Raw genomic sequence first — 18,070 nt, 5'->3', positions numbered from 1 at the left:
GAAGAAGTGTCTTCTTCAACTCTCCCGCTTCACACTTCTTTGCAAATCATCCTAAATGACTGGAGATTGTTGGACCCCCTCTGAACCATGACCCCCAGCTTAAGGAAAAGCACTTGCAAAGAGGTTCATTGTAAAGTGTAGCTTTGGGTCAGAGGCCAGAAAGACCTTCCTCAGAACCAAAACACTGATGGGAAGGAGCCAGGTACCATGATACAGAAAGTGAACTAATATTTTTGGGAAGTTTTAATTTGCTTCAATGAAAAATTCAGGGCAGCTCTGAGCAAAATAGAAGTAGGTGAATTCATTTTCTGAGCCTCTGTACAGGCCTCTCTAGGCCCCCACTCTCAGCTGGTCCATTACCAAGGGACCTCTACCCATCTCCCAGCTGGCTGGTTCTAAGCCCACAGCATCCCACACTCCTGCCAAACCAGACAAGGCACTATCTGGGGAATAACTAAACTTAAATAGTAATCTTTTTTTTTTTTTTTTTAAGGCCATTGAATGGCTTAACTACCCTTTCCTGGGGAAAATGTGCACATGAATGTATATGCATTGAAATTTCTGGACAGATACACAAAAAAATGAGTGATAATGTTTGGCTGAAGAGGGGATTCAGGGATCAGCAGCAATGAAAGCAACTCACATTTTGCTGTATATTCTTAGGTACAAAGTAAACTTTTCTGTTTATTCAATACTTTCCCAATAAATTTTAAAATAAAATTATTTTTTTAAAACTTTTAAAATAAAACCTTTTGAAATGGCCCTTGCTAACTTTTAAATACTTTGATCCCAAGGACTTTGAGATGTGGCTTCACTCAGAAACAGGAACCAAGAGCCAGGGCCTACAGATGCAAATATATGGGTATCACTATTCCTGCCATGTTCTTGAGTGTAAGAAACAGATCCCCCACCCCAGATGGCTCAAGTTGGAGTGGGGGGTTTCTTTAGCCAGGATCCTTCCAGTGGTTCATACTGAACTGGTTTAAACAAAAAAAAAAAAAAAGAAAGAAAGAAAGAAAGAAAAAAGAGATTTCCTTTAGTTCAGGGGCCACAAAGACATCACCAGGTTTTGACTGTACTCTCTCCATCTCAGTTCCATCTTCCTCTCTCTGCATGACTTCACTTTCAGGAAAGTTCTCCCCCAGTGGCTAAGAGATCCAATCTATCCTCTCAGCAACCCTCAGAGAAGAAACTGGGCTTTTGGGTGGGTTACTCTAGCCAAAACCAGCCTTGGGGGGGCCACATCAGGACACAAGAGCACTTCTGAGCCAATCCCATAGCCAGGCCTAGAAAGAGGTAAAATAGTGAGTCAAGCCAATGAAGCCACTGGCTGTGTGAGGCAGTGCTGTTAAGAAGGCAAAAGCAAAAAGCTCCAGATGCCAACTCCTCCCCACCACAGCTCAGCACCACAGTTCCTTTCCCTAGACACCCTCTGCAGTAGCCTGTGGTCCTTTCTAGTTCCCAAATGAAATTCAAGAGTGAGAATCTAAGAGGTCCAGTTATTTCATTGGCAGTGATTCCATGACTGCCACATGACAGGCTGCTGTCCGCTGGAGGACTGGGTGCCCATGGGCCAGGACTCCTACTTGATCCCATAAGCTGGGGTCACAGGCAGATTGGAGACAGGGTCTCAGTACAAAGAAATCTGTTCAGGGATGCCCATTCAGGAAGAGGTCAGGGGAATGGTAGTCCTCATGAACGACACCTTCAACTACCTTCCACAACATTTGTAACAGAAACTACTTTATTCATACCTGAGAAAAAGTTCGTGAGAAACATTCTCACTGACCATTTAGCCTGTCCCCTCAGGCCAGGTCACCCAGAGGTCAGATCATTTCTCTTGCCCTTCCCTTCAGCCATAGGTCACTGACCAATGCACAAAGGCTGGAGAAGTCCACAGTCAGATTCTGGAAGCCAGATTCAGAGACCAAGAGAGGGAACCTCTGCAGCATAGCTCCTGAGGTCAGGGCTTTGGTCAGCGTGGAAATCATCGGTCAAGGTCCAGAGTCTCCTGGGTCACAGTCCGGAGTCCAATGGAAAACAACTCCTCCCAGGGCTCCCGTATCCAGGCCAGCAGAGCTGTCAGCTGCTCCCGACATACAACGCGGAGTGCCCAGGAACTCTCCGTCCGGGACACCTGGTAGGTCAAGCAGTTAGCGAAGTGAGATGAACCAGGGTGGGGACAAGGGAGGCCTCAGGGAAGGACTCCCAACCTCCTTGGTTCATCATTTCTTCCCATTCCCCATAAAAGATGCTGACCCTGAGCCCTATAGACAGAGTCCAAGACTCCAGAGAGTTTCACATTCACTGTCTCATATCTAATCTTCCCTGCTACAGAGAATATAAATTCTGGAGTCAATTCCAAGGAATCGTGTCGGTTCGATTCCTGGCTCTACCACTTGTGACCTGACCAAGTTGGTTAATGTCCCCAAGCCTTAGTTTTCTCATCTGTAAAATAGGACCAAAAATAATATCTCCTCCTCACCTGGTAGTTATGAAGGTCAAACAGAGGGCTGATCACACAAATTCACAGCAGCCAAGTGCCTCACTAATGGCTCCCTAGCTAATAAAGGGCTCCAAGGCCAGATGTTCCCACTGCCTACAGCTGCCATGCTCTCTACTTGCTTCTTATTCAAACCCAATGAATGAAATCCCTGATTTCTCACACCCTAATTCTGTGTTCCCTCCACTATGCTGGCCCATCCCTCAGCTCCATCCTCCCTGCAATTCCTAGTCTTCCTAGACCCATTTCCACACTGCCCACCTCCTGTGCACGGGAGCACACACACACACACACACCTCATCATAGAAGACCAGCTGCAGGTCCTCAGGGGCCAACCGATAGAGCAGCACTGAGCTCAGGCTGCTGAGTGGCTGCTGCTCCCTGATCTGCACAGAAGGGTCCAGCACCAAGGGAGGGGCCTTTTCAGAGGCTTCGCCAGATGCTGCTGGGAGAGGGGGCTCTGCATGGGACCCTACAGGGTTCTCATCTAACAGGTAAAGAGTGTCCAGCGTCAGCAACAGGGACACAGGGCAGGTAGAGAGACCTAGAGGGAGAGAGGCAGGGTGAGGCCCAGAGTAGAAAGCTATGGAGGGCCTGGATTCTAGGGCACTGTGTTCCAGCACTGCTTAAAAGAGGTGTGAACCTCTTCAGGAGTGGGCCACAAAGGAGCCTGTGTCCTGGGGCCAAAGCCCTCCCCTTCCCAAACTACAGGAATCCCTACTTCTGAAACCTCTGAGAGGCGAACAAAAGGAGCCCACCTCATCAATTGTCCTGCCCAAAAGCAAGGACCCATTCGGCCTCTCTGATGGGATGAGGGAATAGACCCAGCCAACCAGTCCATTTCAGGGGAGACTGGACCCCAAAGCAAAGGCCTCTGAGTTACTGAGGGCCCCACCCAGAAGGACAGAGAAGACCCAGCTATTATGTGGGGTACATTCACAAGGAGATTCCAGATTCCTAAAAATGAGAGTTGTTATTAGGGTGCCGTGGAGACACTGGGGGCTGGCCAGGGCCTGGGATGAGACAGGGTATTGAAACCAGGGCTATCTGGGGCATGGAGGCCTCACCTTCAACCAGGAACGCCTGAAGATAGAAGAACTGGGGAGCCTCTGAGGAAGCGACTTGTCCCAACAATGGCCTGGGGGCCGTGGCAGACACAGGAAGAGGGTCAGCCAGGGTAGGAAGGGCTTCAAGGGAGGAAGTGGGTCAGGAGGAGCTCAGGGCCTATGGGGAGGTGTGCACCCAAAGACGGGGGGCAGGCTCAGGGCATGCCCTGCATAGGACCGTGTCTAGATCTGTGGAGAGGGCTTGGGCACCAACCCCCACCTTATGCTCCTGTCTACTCACCAGAGTCGGTGCTGGGGGGTTACCTCCTCCTCTGTGGCAATGACAGAGTTCCTCCGGGTGGGAGGCAGAGACTGCAAGACACCTAGAAAGAGCCAGTCAGAGACAAGAACCCTCAGAAGACTCTGCTCTCCTCTGTCCCAACCTCTCCAATTCTCAACACCTGCCTGTTCTCTATTGTACCAGATTTCAGAAACTTCTTTAAGAGGCGAGTCCCATCTGGCTTCCCTGCCCCACCCTTGCTGCCTCCTTCTCACCAATGAGCTCTTCCAGGAAGGCCCGGCAACACCTGGCATCTCGGGGTAGCAGAACACAGCTGCCTGCACCAGTCACCCACTCCAGCCGTAGGCTTTGGCCTGCCAGGCCTAGCTCCATGCCACTCAGATCCTGCAGGGGAATGGCCAGGGTCGGCTGGAGCCAGCTAGCTGGAGGCCCACTGTGGAGGGGGTGCAGAGTGACCAAGAATAAGGACAGAATGAGAATGACGGGGAGACCCCAATGCTGCCCTGGCCGCACACCTGGCTCACTCACCAGATCTTCCCTGTCACCTTCAACAGGTAAAGCCTGTGATCAGACACAACCACAAGACACAGAAATTCCCCTGAGTGGCCTGCTAATACTGCTGGTACCTAAGGAGAAGAGGAAGTTAATGAGAAACCAAAATAAGAGAACCAGGAAAGCAGGTATTAGACCAAAAGCTGCTCTTCCTACCACTGATCACAGCATTAAGGTGACCTTGAATCCCATAGCACCATCCTCACTCAGATCCCCAACTGGGTCCCCTGCCCCTCATCTGGCTCCCCGACCTGCCCTCCATACTCTGCCAGATTGTCCTCAATCACAAAAAATCAACATCACTCCCCTTCCTCAAGTGCTGGGGTGGCTCCTAATGGCCCCTGGATCCACTCCAAACTCTTGACAGACACACCAGCTGCTCCTGAACAGACTCACCTACGGACACCTGCCCCTCACTCTGCACATGGGCTGCCCAATCCCAGCAGCTCTGCCCACCAGGCAGTCTCTTTCACGACTCTATGCATCTTCCATTTCCTCCACCTGCAAAGTCCTTCTCCTTCCTACTCCTAGCTTATCCGTCAAGACTTGGTTTAGACATCATCCTCCAGGGAGGCCTCCTGGCCCATTCAGGCTGCATCAGACGCCCCTCCTGGGACCTACCCCATTACAGCACTTTCACGTTGCATGATCTTGTCTGTTCCTCATTCCAGACTCCAAGACTAAGGACAAGACTAATCTTTGGTTTCCATACACATCAGGTGTCAACAGAAGGGTCTAATGACATGGTGCACTTGTAATGATTCAAGGCCCCATGTATTAGTGCCAGGTGCCATGCTGAGCAGCTGACAAATAATAGCTCTCATCACCACACTGTGTAAGACAGGGAGCATTATCTCCATTGTGAGGTGGGCAACTGTGTTCACTGCCACACAGCAAGGAACTGCTACAACTGAAATCAGAAGCCAGATCTGGTGGTTCCCAAGCACCTGGCCAGGCTCCCTTTGGAGCAGTAGAGACAGTAGGCACCCTGGTCGGTTAGGGGCATGGGCAGTACCAGGTGGCACAGACCTTGAGGCAGCACTGGAACTCCTCCTGGGCATCGCTGAACACCTCCACGTCCAGGAAGAGCCGGAGTCGGTGGTCCACAGAGCGGAGGCCACAGCGCTCAGGGGCTGGGGGCAACCCGTGAGCCATCAGCCTGCCCCCGGCCCCATCTCTACTGCCCCTTCCCTCCCCTAAGCCCATCCCCATCTTGCTTTGCCTTTACTCACGCGGACTGAGGCTCCAGCTGCTGTGGCCATGGGAGACAGGTGCCTGAGGTGGGATATTGTCAGCCTTGCTGGGGTGGTCACTCTGGCCAGGAGGGTCACAGACAGGACTAGAAGACTGAGAGGAAACTGGTGACTGTTGTCCATGATTCTGCTCCCTATTGGAGGTTTCCTCAGACAAAGTCAGGAGAACCACGTGGTCACTGCCACAGTTGGGACACACAGCAAGAGATTCTGGAGAGACAGATGGACAAAGTCCTATGAGCCTGCCCACACTTCACACCCCACCACACTCACAGTGCACCTGCCACTCCTGTAACTCCCCAGGACCCACATCTCAGCCTCATACGTGAGCACTATTCCCAAACCACCCCAACCCAATCTCCAGGCATAGTAGCTGATGGATGACCCCCCATCCCAGTGGGCGCTGAGCTGACTCATGGCCTACAACCTCCTCAAAACACACCCCACCTTCTAACTCTAGGCCCTCTCAGATTGGGTTAAACTCAATGAGGCCCTGCTCTGGTCCCTTCCCACAGCCTTGGGCTGACCAAGTACTTCAGTGCTCTACCATCAATGTCTGAAAAACCAAAATGAAGACTGAGAAAGGCAGGGAGGACTCTGGTGCCAGATGTGGGTCTAGTCCAGGTTCCACTGCAATGGCTCTATAATCACGGGCCAGTCATCTCTGCTCTCTGAGCCTCATCTGTATGAGGAGGATTAAAATAGTGTGTAACTCACAGGGTGGGTGGGTCAGCTAAGTGGAAGCAGGTACAGAATTCAGGACGTGGATCCACAATGACAGAAGAAACCTTGAACAGCTCAGAGATGCTAGGTGTGTGCTAGCTCCCACACCACATTATCACACCGCAGCCCCATCAAAACTCTCCTCACCCCATTTGTAAATGAGGAAAGAAAAGATCAGATAATTTACACAGGGTAACAACAGCAGTCACATGATGAACTTAGTTTTGTGCCAGGCACGATGCTTGGCACTATCACATTTAAATCTTGTAAGAGCACCATGGTGGGGGGTGGTCATTTTCTTCTCTGTTCAGATAAGGTAACTGGGGCCCAAATCAAAGGAGCATGCAGCACATGGTTATGTTCGTTAGTAATGCTGCCACAGGAGGGACCCCAGAAGCCACAGGGCCTATGGAGTACAGCCAGGGCCCGGTAGAGGGTGGGGCTATTTCCACTGCATATGAGCCCTGGGGCTACTGGGTTATAGTCACTAGAACAGGTTCTGGGAGGTGACCAGGGTAGGGTTCAATTTTCTGAATAAAACTTAAGGTCCTGCTGTAGCTGCTGCCAAGAAGAGAAAAGTGACTAATAAAAAACCATGTTTCTGCCAGGTGCACTAGTGTACTCCTATAATTTCAGCAGCTGGGGAGGCTCAGGCAGAAAGACCGAAAGTTCAAAACTAGCCTTGGCAATTTAGGAAGGCCCTTAGTGAGACCCTGTCTCAAAAATTAAACAAACAAATAAATAAATAAGGCTGGGGATGTGGCTCAGTGGCTAAATGCCCTTGAGTTAATCTCTGGTATGAAAAAAAAAACAAAAACAAACAAACAAAAAAAAAGTCACTTAACACAGCTATTATCCAGAATACTCCTGTCTTCAAAGACTTGGCTTTTTGACTTGTCTATAATGGGAAGACCTCTTGTTTAAAAGAACAGAATATGAAGAGATGCCACAAGGTCATCTTCTATCAAGTAGCTTACACGGTCAGTCAGGGAAGGACAAACTATCCCAATTCCCAAAGCACCTCACTCAAAAGCCACCATGCTCAGAGGGCAACATTACAGCCTGACTCTGCAATAGGCTCTGCAATAGGGCTCACTGGGTTTTATGTTATTTCTGAAAGATTAGCCAAAAACGCCCCAAAAGCCTTCAAGTTATGAAAAATTAATGAGTATGTTTAAGCATGGTTAGGGATTGCATTTCCTGACTGAGAGGGAAAAAAATTCAAGATACAGTTTCATCTTTTTCGGATTTCTTTTTTATAAACGTAGCAGGCAGGCAGTTTTACTTTTCCTACTGGCAGAATGGGTGGCCCCCAGTCCTCTAGACCTTCCTCCCTGGGGCTCCTCCTCCATACTCCCCCACACAGAACTGCCTTCCCTGCAGTGGGGAAGCTATGTGGACAGGGAGGACAAGGCCAAGATTGGTACCTGTCTTTTGGAACAAAGGCCTCCAGCCTTCCTCACCATCCAGTCCCAACCTGGGCTCCTCTGGCTTGAACTCACAGCCACAACGCAGACACTGGAATCTGGTCCCCAGTGGGTCCCTGGCCTCCCTAAGCTGCCGCTGTGCCACAGTGGTGAAAGGGGTTAGCACAGCAAGTAGCTCCTAAAAGCAGGCAGGCAGAAGGCAGCTGTGAGCAGGTGGAACCCAGAACAGAACCCTGGGGCTGCTGCCTCTGGCTCTTCCCACCTCCTTCCCAACCTCCTGGGCCCCATCACCTGGATGGCTGCATGGGCATCAGATTCCAGAACCACATAGCGACGTAATTGCCGATCAGGGCAAATGTAGGAGAAGCGCAGCACAAGTACAGGGGCCATGGGGAACAGACCTGAGCCCTGCATGGGAAGAGGAGAGCAGAAGAAAACAGTATCGGGTAGGGGAATTATGGTTACATTGAGTATGGAGGAGAGCTGTAACTGCAGACCCCATTTAAGTGCTAGAGCCTTGCACACCCAAGCCCTGGCACAGATCCCTCCTCAGCTCAGACTCCTACGCTGCTTGCCACTGTGCTCTGTCCCCCTGAAGTCCTTCTCCTAGGCTCCAAATGCCCACGAGAGATGGTGGGAAACACCTAGTCTGGTGCTGGCACAGAACTCCACCATGTTGTCAGCTGACTCCTAAAAAAGCCCAGCATCTCTTCCAGAACTCTACCCCACCCCACCACTCACCTCAGGCACCGGTTCTCTCTGGGTTTTCATCTCGGCCTCTAGCTCAGCCACCACCAGACTCTGCAGCTCCAGCTGCTCCAGGGTTCGAGCTGCTTGGAGTTCCACCTCAAACAAGTGGGTGGGAGTGACCCGGAGAAAGCACTCCCTGCCACGCACACCTTCAGGCCCTTGCAAGGGGCACACCAACATGGGGCGACAGAGCTCCGCTGCAGAGAGACCAAGAGAAAAGCCCTGGAGTAGGGAAATGAACCCAGAGTCTCTGTCTCCCATGGATGACCCTTCATCAGCCTGGTCTTTCTGGAATCTCCTGGACATTCCAACACTGCTTGGCCCCAGCCTTCCCCATAGTCACAAGTGCTCACCTTCCACTTCCTTCCATTCCTGTTCCTCTTCTTCCTCCTGTCTCTCCTTTGCTCCCTCTTCTTTTTCCTGTTCCTCCCTCTCTTCTTCCAGGGGCTTCAGCTCCACTCTACCCTCTTCAGACATTTTCTGAGGTGATTCCTCAGGATCTCTGGTATCCTTCTCTGGGGCCAGAGGGCCAGGTAGACTCTCTGGACCCAGAGCATCCAGTGGAGGGGTGCTAAGGTCAGGAGTCTTGGAGGTAGCCAGATGGGGGCTCCCAGAAGTCTCCAGGTGGTTCCTATACTGCAGCCAGTCACAACCAAACCGCTCCCGGAAACTGTTCAGGAGCTCAAGTTCCCGATGCTGTTGTACAAACCACCCTGGAGGGAAGCGGGGAAGAGGCAGAGCTGAGCAGACCCCTACTCCAAAGACCCCAGCTTCTTTCGATGGTTACTCCTCAATGTAAAGCAGTGGGGGGAGACTATAGGCTTCCTCCCAGCAGCATGTCCCCAAGCATGTCCTATGGAACACTTTGGTCACACAATTGTCTGTACATTGTCTGCTACTTCTCAAGAGTCACAAAACAGAAGCATATGTCAGACCTGGAGATGGCTCACAGGAAAGAAACCTATTTTTTGTTTAACCTAGCACTTCCTAAACTTATCTGGTCACAAGATCCTTTTATTATGGCCTTTTGATGCCCCCCAAAGTTAATGCTTATTGAAAAAGCTTTGGAAAATGCTGCCCAGAAGCAGTTCCTTCTTTTTTTCTTAAAGATTAGAAGACAGACTAAAAAACCCTTTACAGTGCTTCATACCACCAGAAAATCAAATGTCTCCTACCAGACCTTTATATAACATTAAGATTAAAGAGAGCTGGAATGGGGCAGGAGGCGGACAGTGGCTGAAGCTGACTTACCAGCAGGAGAGGGATCCAGAGTTCGGGGCTCTGGGTCTGTATCACTGGGCTCGGAGATACTTGCCCGCCTCACACGGACTCGGTTCTGGGTTGGGCAGAGGGACAGAGATCTACATAAGCCAAGCCTCCAGCCCTGCCATACATGCCACCCACCCACCCTACCAAAACCACACAAAACTAGCAAGGATGAGGCCCTACTACTGCCAGTCCATCAAGACCCCAGAATCCCCACAAAAAGACCCAACCATAGGAACGAAGTGGCAGCCAAGTGTGCCACTTACCTTAACCTTACGCAGCGGGGCCTGGGCCATGATACCCCCTGAAGAGAGACTATCACTCAGCTCGGGACCACCTGAGGTTTCAGTCGTACTCCCCACTGACCAGGGCAGAGGTGGGACCATGGGGCCAGGCCCTGAAGATGCCGGGGTCTGGTGTATGACAACAGGAAGAAGAAAGAGGCCAGAATCAGGGGAGTACCTCTGCCCCACCCAACCTGGTCAAAAAACAGACACTACTTTCAAGTCACTGAAAGGAGGAAGTCACCAGCCACTTCTGTCACCCCAGCCAGCACCCTCCCTTCACGTCTTCACACATCAGCCTTGCATTCCATTTCACCATCCCCACCTCACTGACCTGAAAATCCTTCAGTGACAAGACTTCACCATCAAGAAGGAACTGCACAAAGACAAAAGAGGAGGAGGGCTTGTGGAAGAGCCATCCCCAAGGAGGTCAGATATTAACAACATAACAGGGACCCAGGTCTCCAGCCCCTCATCCAGGATGGCAAGAGGGCACAGAGGTGAGGTAAGACTTGGCAGGAAAGGGGAAGCAGAGTGGACACAAGGCAATCACTCACGTTGTGAGCAGCATCCCTAACCCGGGGTGATAAGTACTGGACAGTGGCCACACGATGGGCAGGATGGAACCACAAAGGGTTCCCCTCCAGGTAGAGCTGAGGGGCAGGAGAGGAGAATAAGGCAGGTCTGAGTCTGAGTCTCTTCCTGTGGGAAGAAAGCACTGACCTCCATAGGAGGATCAGGCACAAAGGTGGCTCCCTAACCCTTGAAGCACCCAGGTCTCACCTTGCGAAGTTCAGCCAACAGCCACAGTGGTGACAGCTCCCTGTGCCCTTCTAGCAGGTTGTATGCCACATCCAGGTGCCGCAGGTTTCTCAGTTGCTCCAGGCCTAGAGTGGAGGCAAGGGAGGAGCAGCATTGGAGTGCGTGTGTGGGTGTGAGTAGGTGTGGTGGTGTGTGTGCTGGGGAAGGATACAGAAGAAAGATGAATCAGAATGCCCCGGCCCTACCTATCAGGAAGCAGGTAGTCCCTAGGCTACCTCAAGCCTCGAACTTCCCCCATTCCCTTCCACATGTGCCCCACCGCACTTCCCACTCACCTTGTAGGCTCTGAAGTTCATTGCCTCGAAGTATCAAGATCCCCAGAGCAGCCCCTGAAGGTCCCATTCTTGGTATCAAGTGCAAGCGATTATAGGAGATGTCCAGATGGTAGAGCTCAGACAAATCCTTCAGGGGGACAGGGAAGACAAAGGTTCTCACCTTGACCAAACTCTAGTCAGGGTCCACTGGGCCTTCTTGGCAAGGGTCTTCCCATTCCACCTAAGAAAGCTGCAAATTCTCAGCACAAATGATTTCACCCACCCTCCCCCCCACATCAAAGGACCTGAACAAACACCAGCATAGTTCCTAACAGCTCCAGGGTGCAACCAGGGATGGTGACTCCAATCCCCTGAAATTCCTGCCTGGGAAAACTCAAGACAAAATGTACCACTTGTTCCAGCCAACCCTTGAAGCCAACCATCTCCCAGCCTCTGTGGAAGGCAGGGACCTAACTTTGGTAAGTGCCAATTAATTAGCAAATACAGATGGGCTTGATGCAGATAACACCCCCTTTCCTGCTTTTTGTAAATTTGCATTTCCCCAATGGTAAGACCATCTCTTTTCCTCTCTACTCTTTGTTTAAAACATCCAGGCATCTCTGCATGAATCAAAGTGGAATTCAGTTCACAGTGAATCCTCTTCCCTATTGCTACAGTTTACTGTGTGACTGGTTAAAATCTGTCCTTACCACTTTTATTTTTTTTTTAATATTTTGATTTTTAGTTATAGGTAGACACAACACCTTTATTTTATTTTTATGTGGTACTAAGGATCGAACCCAAAGCCTCACGCATGCTAGGCAAGTGCTCCACCACTAAGCCACAAACCCGGCCCCTTCTTACCACTTTTTTTTTTTTTTTTTGGTGGTGCTGGGGATTGAACCCAGGACCCTGTGCATGCTAGGCAAGCACTCTACCAACTGAGTTATATCCCCAACCCCTCCTTACCACTTTTAATACCCAGCTTTGTTTATCCTTTACAGGGATGGAAAGATACAGAAGGGTTCCATCATCATCACTAAAGTTACTACTGCAGGAGCTGGCCTACACTAAGTAACAGTGGGCACTCTTCACAACCATCCATACAAAAGCAGGTACTCCTACAATTTCTACTTTATTGGTGAACAAACCAACAAGCTAACTAATCTAATCCAAGCCACACAGGTATTAGAAACTGTGATTTGAGCTCTGGCTTATCTTATGCTAGAGCCCAACCCCAAAACACTACCAGGAGGATGTGGCTCCACCCAGAAGGCAAGAGAAAGGAGAGGACAAGTGGGTCCAGAAGCATGGTGAGAACAGTGATTCAAGGCCCAAACATACCAGCCACCTGGCTGCTCACACTTACCATCAGGAAGCCTTTGCAGTCCTGGACTCGATTGTGGCTCAAATTCAAGAAGCGCAGAGCTGATAAGAGACGCTGAAGGGGATGGAAAGAGGAGGCAGAGAACAGATTTTCATACAAGGTCACCTCACTGGCCAGCAAGCCCTCCTCCCTAAAGACCCAACCTTGCCCTTGCCCAAAGCCACCTCCCCTCTGAAGAACTCACCAGGGAGCTGTCCAAGGCAGTCAGTGCATTATAGCTGAAGTCGGCAGAAAGCAAAGCCAGCCAGGGGAGGGCAGAGCAGAGGTCACCACCACAGGCCGAGAGGAGCTCCTAGGCAGGGGACAAGTAAAGCACTTCATTAGTTCACTCTCACCTTCTAACCATACCTCTATCATTCATTCACTCATTCTTTAAATACCAGACTTCATTTGGACATGGAGACTCAAAGAAAACCCAGGTTCCTGTCCCCAAGGGCTGTACTGTGGAGTGAATAGGAAGGCACACAATAGAATTTAATACAGTATGGCAGGTGTGACTGTGAATATATGGACAAGTACAGAGAGCTGTGGAGTCATAGGGGAGGCAGCAAGGACACAGGATCTCAGGAGGGAGCAAGGGAGAACATCTGAGCTTGGTTTTGTTTTCTGAACTATTGTTTGTTTATTTATTTGTTTTTGTTTTTTGCAGTGCCAGGGATGTAACCCAGAACCTTGAGCATGCTAGGCAAGTGCTTTATCACTAAGCTACCCCCTCAGTCCCCAGAGATTGGGCCTTCTGTGTCCCCCAGGACAGAGCATCAGGCCCACCCCTCACCCTCCTCACCTCTAGTGCCTGGAGGCTCCTGCTGCATATCAGGGTCTCCAGCTGGGAGTAGATGCCACGAAGGCCATGCAGGCAGTGAAGGGGGACACCTCGGAGCTAAGGCAAGGAAGGAAACGGGGGGAGGCAGAACTGCACAGAAGACAAACATCTCATCCCTATCTCCCATGATGGGGAGAAGGGAGATGACAAAGCTCAGCTGTAGTTCAGGGAAATGTGCAATGGAAGAGAGTGGACACCACATTACTGCAGAGCAGTGGCACACTCAGGCTTGCCCTTTCCTCCAAGAGGCCAACTTCTATCCCTACCTCCAAGTGAATACCTCACATTGGGTTTTGTGCAACAACATCCCCCAACACCCCCATACCTCCAGCTGCCGAAGAGACTTGAAGGGAAAGATCTTGATGGGCCCTGGGAGGCCAGGACCAGGGATATGGACCAGCTACAAGAAAATCATTACAGGTTACTGAGGCACAGCATCCCTTTCCTTGGCATCCCTCTCTCAGCACAACAGCCCATATCTCTGGCATCATCTGGATTTTGGTCCAGTAGATTCCCTGCACCACTATCCCACCCCCAGTCTCTTTTATTCCCCCAAGCTCTTTGCACATCCTGCCCCATCACCACCCACAGAACCTTGAGTGAAAGTGTTTTCTGCAGCACATCGAAGAGGAATTGAAGCTGGAGGATGATGGGAGAGTCGGCAGGGTGGGAGGGCAGAGCCACAAAGCCTGTCTGACCAGGCCCCCATGGTCCCAGGTATAGCTCAAATACACGGTTCAGTTGCTGCAGTGTGGTGGTCAGCAGGCTCAGTGTGCTACAGCCAGACAGGACCACATCCCCTGCAGGGAGAGGGACAGATGGGAAGGAGGGTATATTGAAAGGGTCTTTCCCTTTTCAAGCCTTCTCAGTAAGTAATACTGCTGAACTTTCCATGCTGCAATTACTCAATTTTACATAAGTCAAATGCATGTTTTATCTTGAGCTCTTATTCTAATTGCAAAAGTAATATGTACATTTATAGAAACTTTCAAACAATACTAAAATGAAAGTCAGGGAATAATCTTACATTTATAGTGCTATAGTATTGTTAATGCTCTATGTAAAAACTGCTCTCTAATGAGACTGTCATCCTTGAGTGCATCTTTTGGTCACCCTGCCATCTTTTGGTCACTGCAACTAAAAAAGGGCAGTTATGGGGCTGGGGTTGTAGTTCAACGGTAGAGAGCTTGCCTATCATATGTGAGGTATTGGATTTGATCCTCAGCACCACATAAAAATAAATAAATAAAGATATTGTGTCCATCTACTACTAAAAATATTTTTAAAGTACAGTTAATGCTACACACGGACAATTTTGAAAAAACTTTTTCTAGAAAATAAGGATAGAACCAAAGGATGTTACAGAAATACTATATGTAAGGGATCCCCCGGAAACCACGCTGGACATAGGAAATCACATAAGGGAGTTTATTAAGCAAACAGAGTGTCTCCCTGCAGGGTAAGAGAGAAAATGAGAGGAAAAGAAAGAGAATGAGAAAGGGCACACGCTAGAGAGAGTGTGAAAGCCAGGAGGATAGAGAAAGTGAGGAGGAGAGACAGAAGGATGAGAAAAGATGGCAGGGTAGCTACAGTAAAGCAATTGAATTCTGCCGGGCTAACAGGGGACCAATATCAGAGAAGGATACTTGCAAGCTGACTGATGAACCAATAGCTAGCTAGGATGTTCACAGATTGACAAGCGGTTGGGAGGCAGGGAAAATGGCTGCACCAGAAAGGTCAGGGGGAGCAGTTTTGTACATTACACTATACCCTTCGCCCAGTGTTTTCACTTTATATATCTATAGTACAATGTCAATATCAAAAATTGATATTGCTTGGTACAGAATCAGTCCAACTGATTATTATCATCAAAGGAAAACTGTTTCCCACTATAAAATTTTCTGAATTAAAATCAGGAAGCAGTTCTTCAAATACAAGGAGAGACTATATTACAACAATCTTCCCTATCCATAAGGAATACTTCCTAAGACCCTCAGTGGATGACTGAAATCATGGATTGTATAAAACTCTTTACATGTGTGCTATGGTTTTTTTCTTACAAATATATAACTACAACAAAGTTTCATTTACAATTTAAGCACCATAAGAGACTAACAACTGTAATTAATTATAAAATAAAACAAATATAACAATGTATTGTAATAGTTACTTAAAACTTTTTAAAAATTAATATTGCTACAATATGCTGTGCAATACACAGTTCTACATTGTTTGTGTAGATTCATGCAACCACCACCACAATCAAGATACAAAACTATTCCATCACCAAAAAGATCTGCCTCCCACTACTACTTAATAGTCACAAACTCACATCTCTCATCATTTCTAACCCCTAGAGCCATAGCACGTTTCTGGTGAATACATAAACAAATCCTACAACTTGCATGAAGGATTTTCTATGTACCAAACACTAAGGATAGATACAGACAGGGTTCAAGGCCTCTTTCCACACTCAATGAGCCTCCCAGTCTAGAAAAGGAGATAAGACATGTGCACAGTTATTAATACAAACCAGAAAATACCACTGCTATAAAGAGAGATTCCACAGATACCATCAATGGGAGTGCAGAGTGAGAGGACAGCTAATGTTAACTGGGTTAACATGTGCCAAGTGACTGCGTTACCTCATTTAAGTCTCATCAGAATCTCCCAAAGTGAAGCACTATTAACTCCCTCTTAAGAGAAAACTGAGTCACAAAGTTAAGGATCTTGATTGCGATCATATGACTATTGCGATCATATGACTGGTAGAAGTTGCTAATTCTTTCTGGTCTCAAAGCCAAGGCTTGTTCTATCGCAACTAATGCCAACCTTGTATTAAACAACTACTGAAGTTCCACTGTGCCAAAGCAACTATAACAATAAAAGCTTCCAATTTTGTACAGTCACTATGTGTGCATACACCGTACTACATGTTTTACGTAAATTAAAATTAATTTCCAACAACTTTCCAGTTAAGTACAGTGATTATGTCTGATTTCTGCTGAGGAAAACTGAAGCTCAGAAAATTTAAAACAATTTGACCAAGTTTGAAAGACGGTTGAGAGTTCAACCTAAGTGGATTTGACTTCAAATCTCGTGCTTTTAATTTCAGAGTTAAAAGGTACCACACTTGGTGCCTTGCTAGACAACACTGATTACGATCTGTCCCTGATCTGGTAGGAGTTGCTAATTCTTTCTGGTCTCAAAGCCAAGGCTTGTTCTATCGCAACTAACGCCAACCTTGTATTAAACAACTACTGAAGTTCCACTGTGCCAAAGCAACTATAACAATAAAAGCTTGTTTTTATTGCAAGTAAGGATCATTTCCCTTTGAGATATGAGAGAATGCGTGGAGGAAGTCACATTGGAATCTGACCTCTATGGATGGCTAGAATTTAAACTGTCAAAGACAAAGGGCATTGCAAACAGTTAAAAAACCCAGGAGGACTAAAGACATGAATGAACTTTAACACCAATTAACCCTGTTGGTCGTAACTCCATGATTCAAGGAGCGTCTCCGGAAGGTAGGGAGAACCCCACCTCGCCTGAGGCCCAGTTCAACCGGAAGTCCACTCACCGGACTCCCGCAGCAGCCCCGCGAGCTTCCACACCACCGAGTCCCGCGAAGCGGTCGTCATGGTCACGGGACGCGGGAGGCGGAGCCTAGGAAAAGAGGAAGCGGAAGAGCCTCAGGTGGGCGGTGGTGCCAAAAGCCCAGGGTGTCAACGCAAACCAAGGCGTCTTGTGGACAGAAAAGCAAGAAAGAGGAGCGAGAAAGAGCGTCCTCCAGGGCGCCCTTTCGAGGAGCATAAGGTCTGGTCCATTTAGTCCCAGCCTTGAGTACCGACCTCCTACCAGTCCTGCAGCCCGGCGCCTAGATGTGATGGACGGGAAGTCCCGCCCCGGAAGGGAAGTGAGTCGAGGACGACCGGAAGACCTGCCTCTACTACCGGAAGCCACGCCCTAAGGCCCGCAAACGTGTCCGATGGGGCGGAGTAGCGGGGGCTTTTCCCGGAGATGCGGTTTGTTCCAGAATAGGGGGCCCCTCATCACCTTCCCGCCCTGCTCGGCTTGGCTCGCGGTCGTCCCTCCGGGCCGTTGAGGAAAACTTGACTCTTTTGCAGACTGGGAGGGGAAGCAGTTCGGAGAAATGGGATTTTTCTGTTAATTAGGAAAAAACTTTTTCAAAGCGGACACTTGTTTTCCAATTAAAGGGTGCCCGCCACACGAGTTTTTCGGTAACTGTGAAAGAACTGAGGCTGGCGGAGGTGCCACCTCTGGGGTCTCTGTCTCCTTTTTCTTAGTCTTTAAACTTTTTTTTTTTTTTTTTCTCCTTAAGCAATATCAGGCTCTCAAATTGACCGCTGGTAATGCTCCACGTGAACCTAGCCCTTTGTTTTTACTGTTTGGTCTCATCACACCTGAACCGAAAAATTATCATCCAGGGTTTGAAAATGAGAAAACAGGTTCGTGAAGGCCAGGTTAGTTGCCAAGGTCATTCAATTAGTAACCAATAGCGCCAAGACTGCAAAAGTTTCTTGGTTGCAAGTTCCCATTGTAGCTTTTACTGGACTTCTGGTCAAATGCTAACGTCAGCTGCTGAAGTAGATTAAGAAAAATGTCAACAGAATTTCTGGTTTTCTGGAAGGGTTTCTTTTATAACGTGCTCCTTTTTT

General features: G+C 48.9%; 1 protein-coding gene across 3 annotated transcripts; it reads right to left on the bottom strand.

Moving 5' to 3' along the window:
* Positions 1 to 903: 903 nt before the first annotated feature.
* Positions 904 to 17,294, bottom strand: Stk11ip (serine/threonine kinase 11 interacting protein). 3 transcript variants are annotated; one of them, XR_007107916.1, is made up of 26 exons: positions 17,243 to 17,294; positions 16,972 to 17,057; positions 13,986 to 14,191; positions 13,717 to 13,791; positions 13,353 to 13,448; positions 12,753 to 12,860; positions 12,551 to 12,622; positions 11,203 to 11,329; positions 10,889 to 10,992; positions 10,663 to 10,758; positions 10,440 to 10,481; positions 10,088 to 10,234; positions 9,807 to 9,891; positions 8,909 to 9,268; positions 8,547 to 8,752; positions 8,097 to 8,213; positions 7,806 to 7,983; positions 5,635 to 5,865; positions 5,432 to 5,535; positions 4,379 to 4,476; positions 4,105 to 4,283; positions 3,851 to 3,932; positions 3,571 to 3,641; positions 2,800 to 3,047; positions 1,755 to 2,137; positions 904 to 977 (listed from the first exon to the last, which is right to left on the bottom strand). XR_007107916.1 is itself a non-coding variant. In XM_047547254.1 (25 exons), exons 2-25 carry the CDS (start codon positions 17,030 to 17,032, stop codon positions 1,988 to 1,990), a joined length of 3,243 nt encoding a protein of 1,080 aa, XP_047403210.1. In that variant the 5' UTR covers positions 17,033 to 17,057; positions 17,243 to 17,294; the 3' UTR covers positions 1,730 to 1,987. The 3 variants fall into 3 exon arrangements, 2 of the variants coding, with proteins under 2 accessions (XP_047403210.1, XP_047403211.1); XM_047547254.1 differs by lacking the exon at positions 904 to 977 and having other exon boundaries at positions 1,730 to 2,137; XM_047547255.1 differs by lacking the exons at positions 904 to 977; positions 1,755 to 2,137; positions 2,800 to 3,047 and having other exon boundaries at positions 3,575 to 3,690.
* Positions 17,295 to 18,070: the final 776 nt, after the last annotated feature.

This window comes from Sciurus carolinensis, chromosome 3, assembly GCF_902686445.1.
Source record: "Sciurus carolinensis chromosome 3, mSciCar1.2, whole genome shotgun sequence".
NCBI lineage: Eukaryota > Metazoa > Chordata > Mammalia > Rodentia > Sciuridae > Sciurus > Sciurus carolinensis.
This window is presented reverse-complemented; position numbering and strand designations above follow the sequence as displayed.

Bases quoted from the DNA above. Each gene is read 5' to 3' on its own strand.
- Stk11ip (XM_047547254.1), bottom strand. From the start codon at position 17,032: ATGACGACCGCTTCGCGGGACTCGGTGGTGTGGAAGCTCGCGGGGCTG. The intron at 13,792-13,985 runs GTTCTGTGGGTG...ATTTTCTTGTAG, and splicing joins AGAAAACACTTTCACTCAAG to CTGGTCCATATCCCTGGTCC. The intron at 3,933-4,104 runs GTGAGAAGGAGG...GGCTCTTTCTAG, and splicing joins CTTCCTGGAAGAGCTCATTG to GTGTCTTGCAGTCTCTGCCT.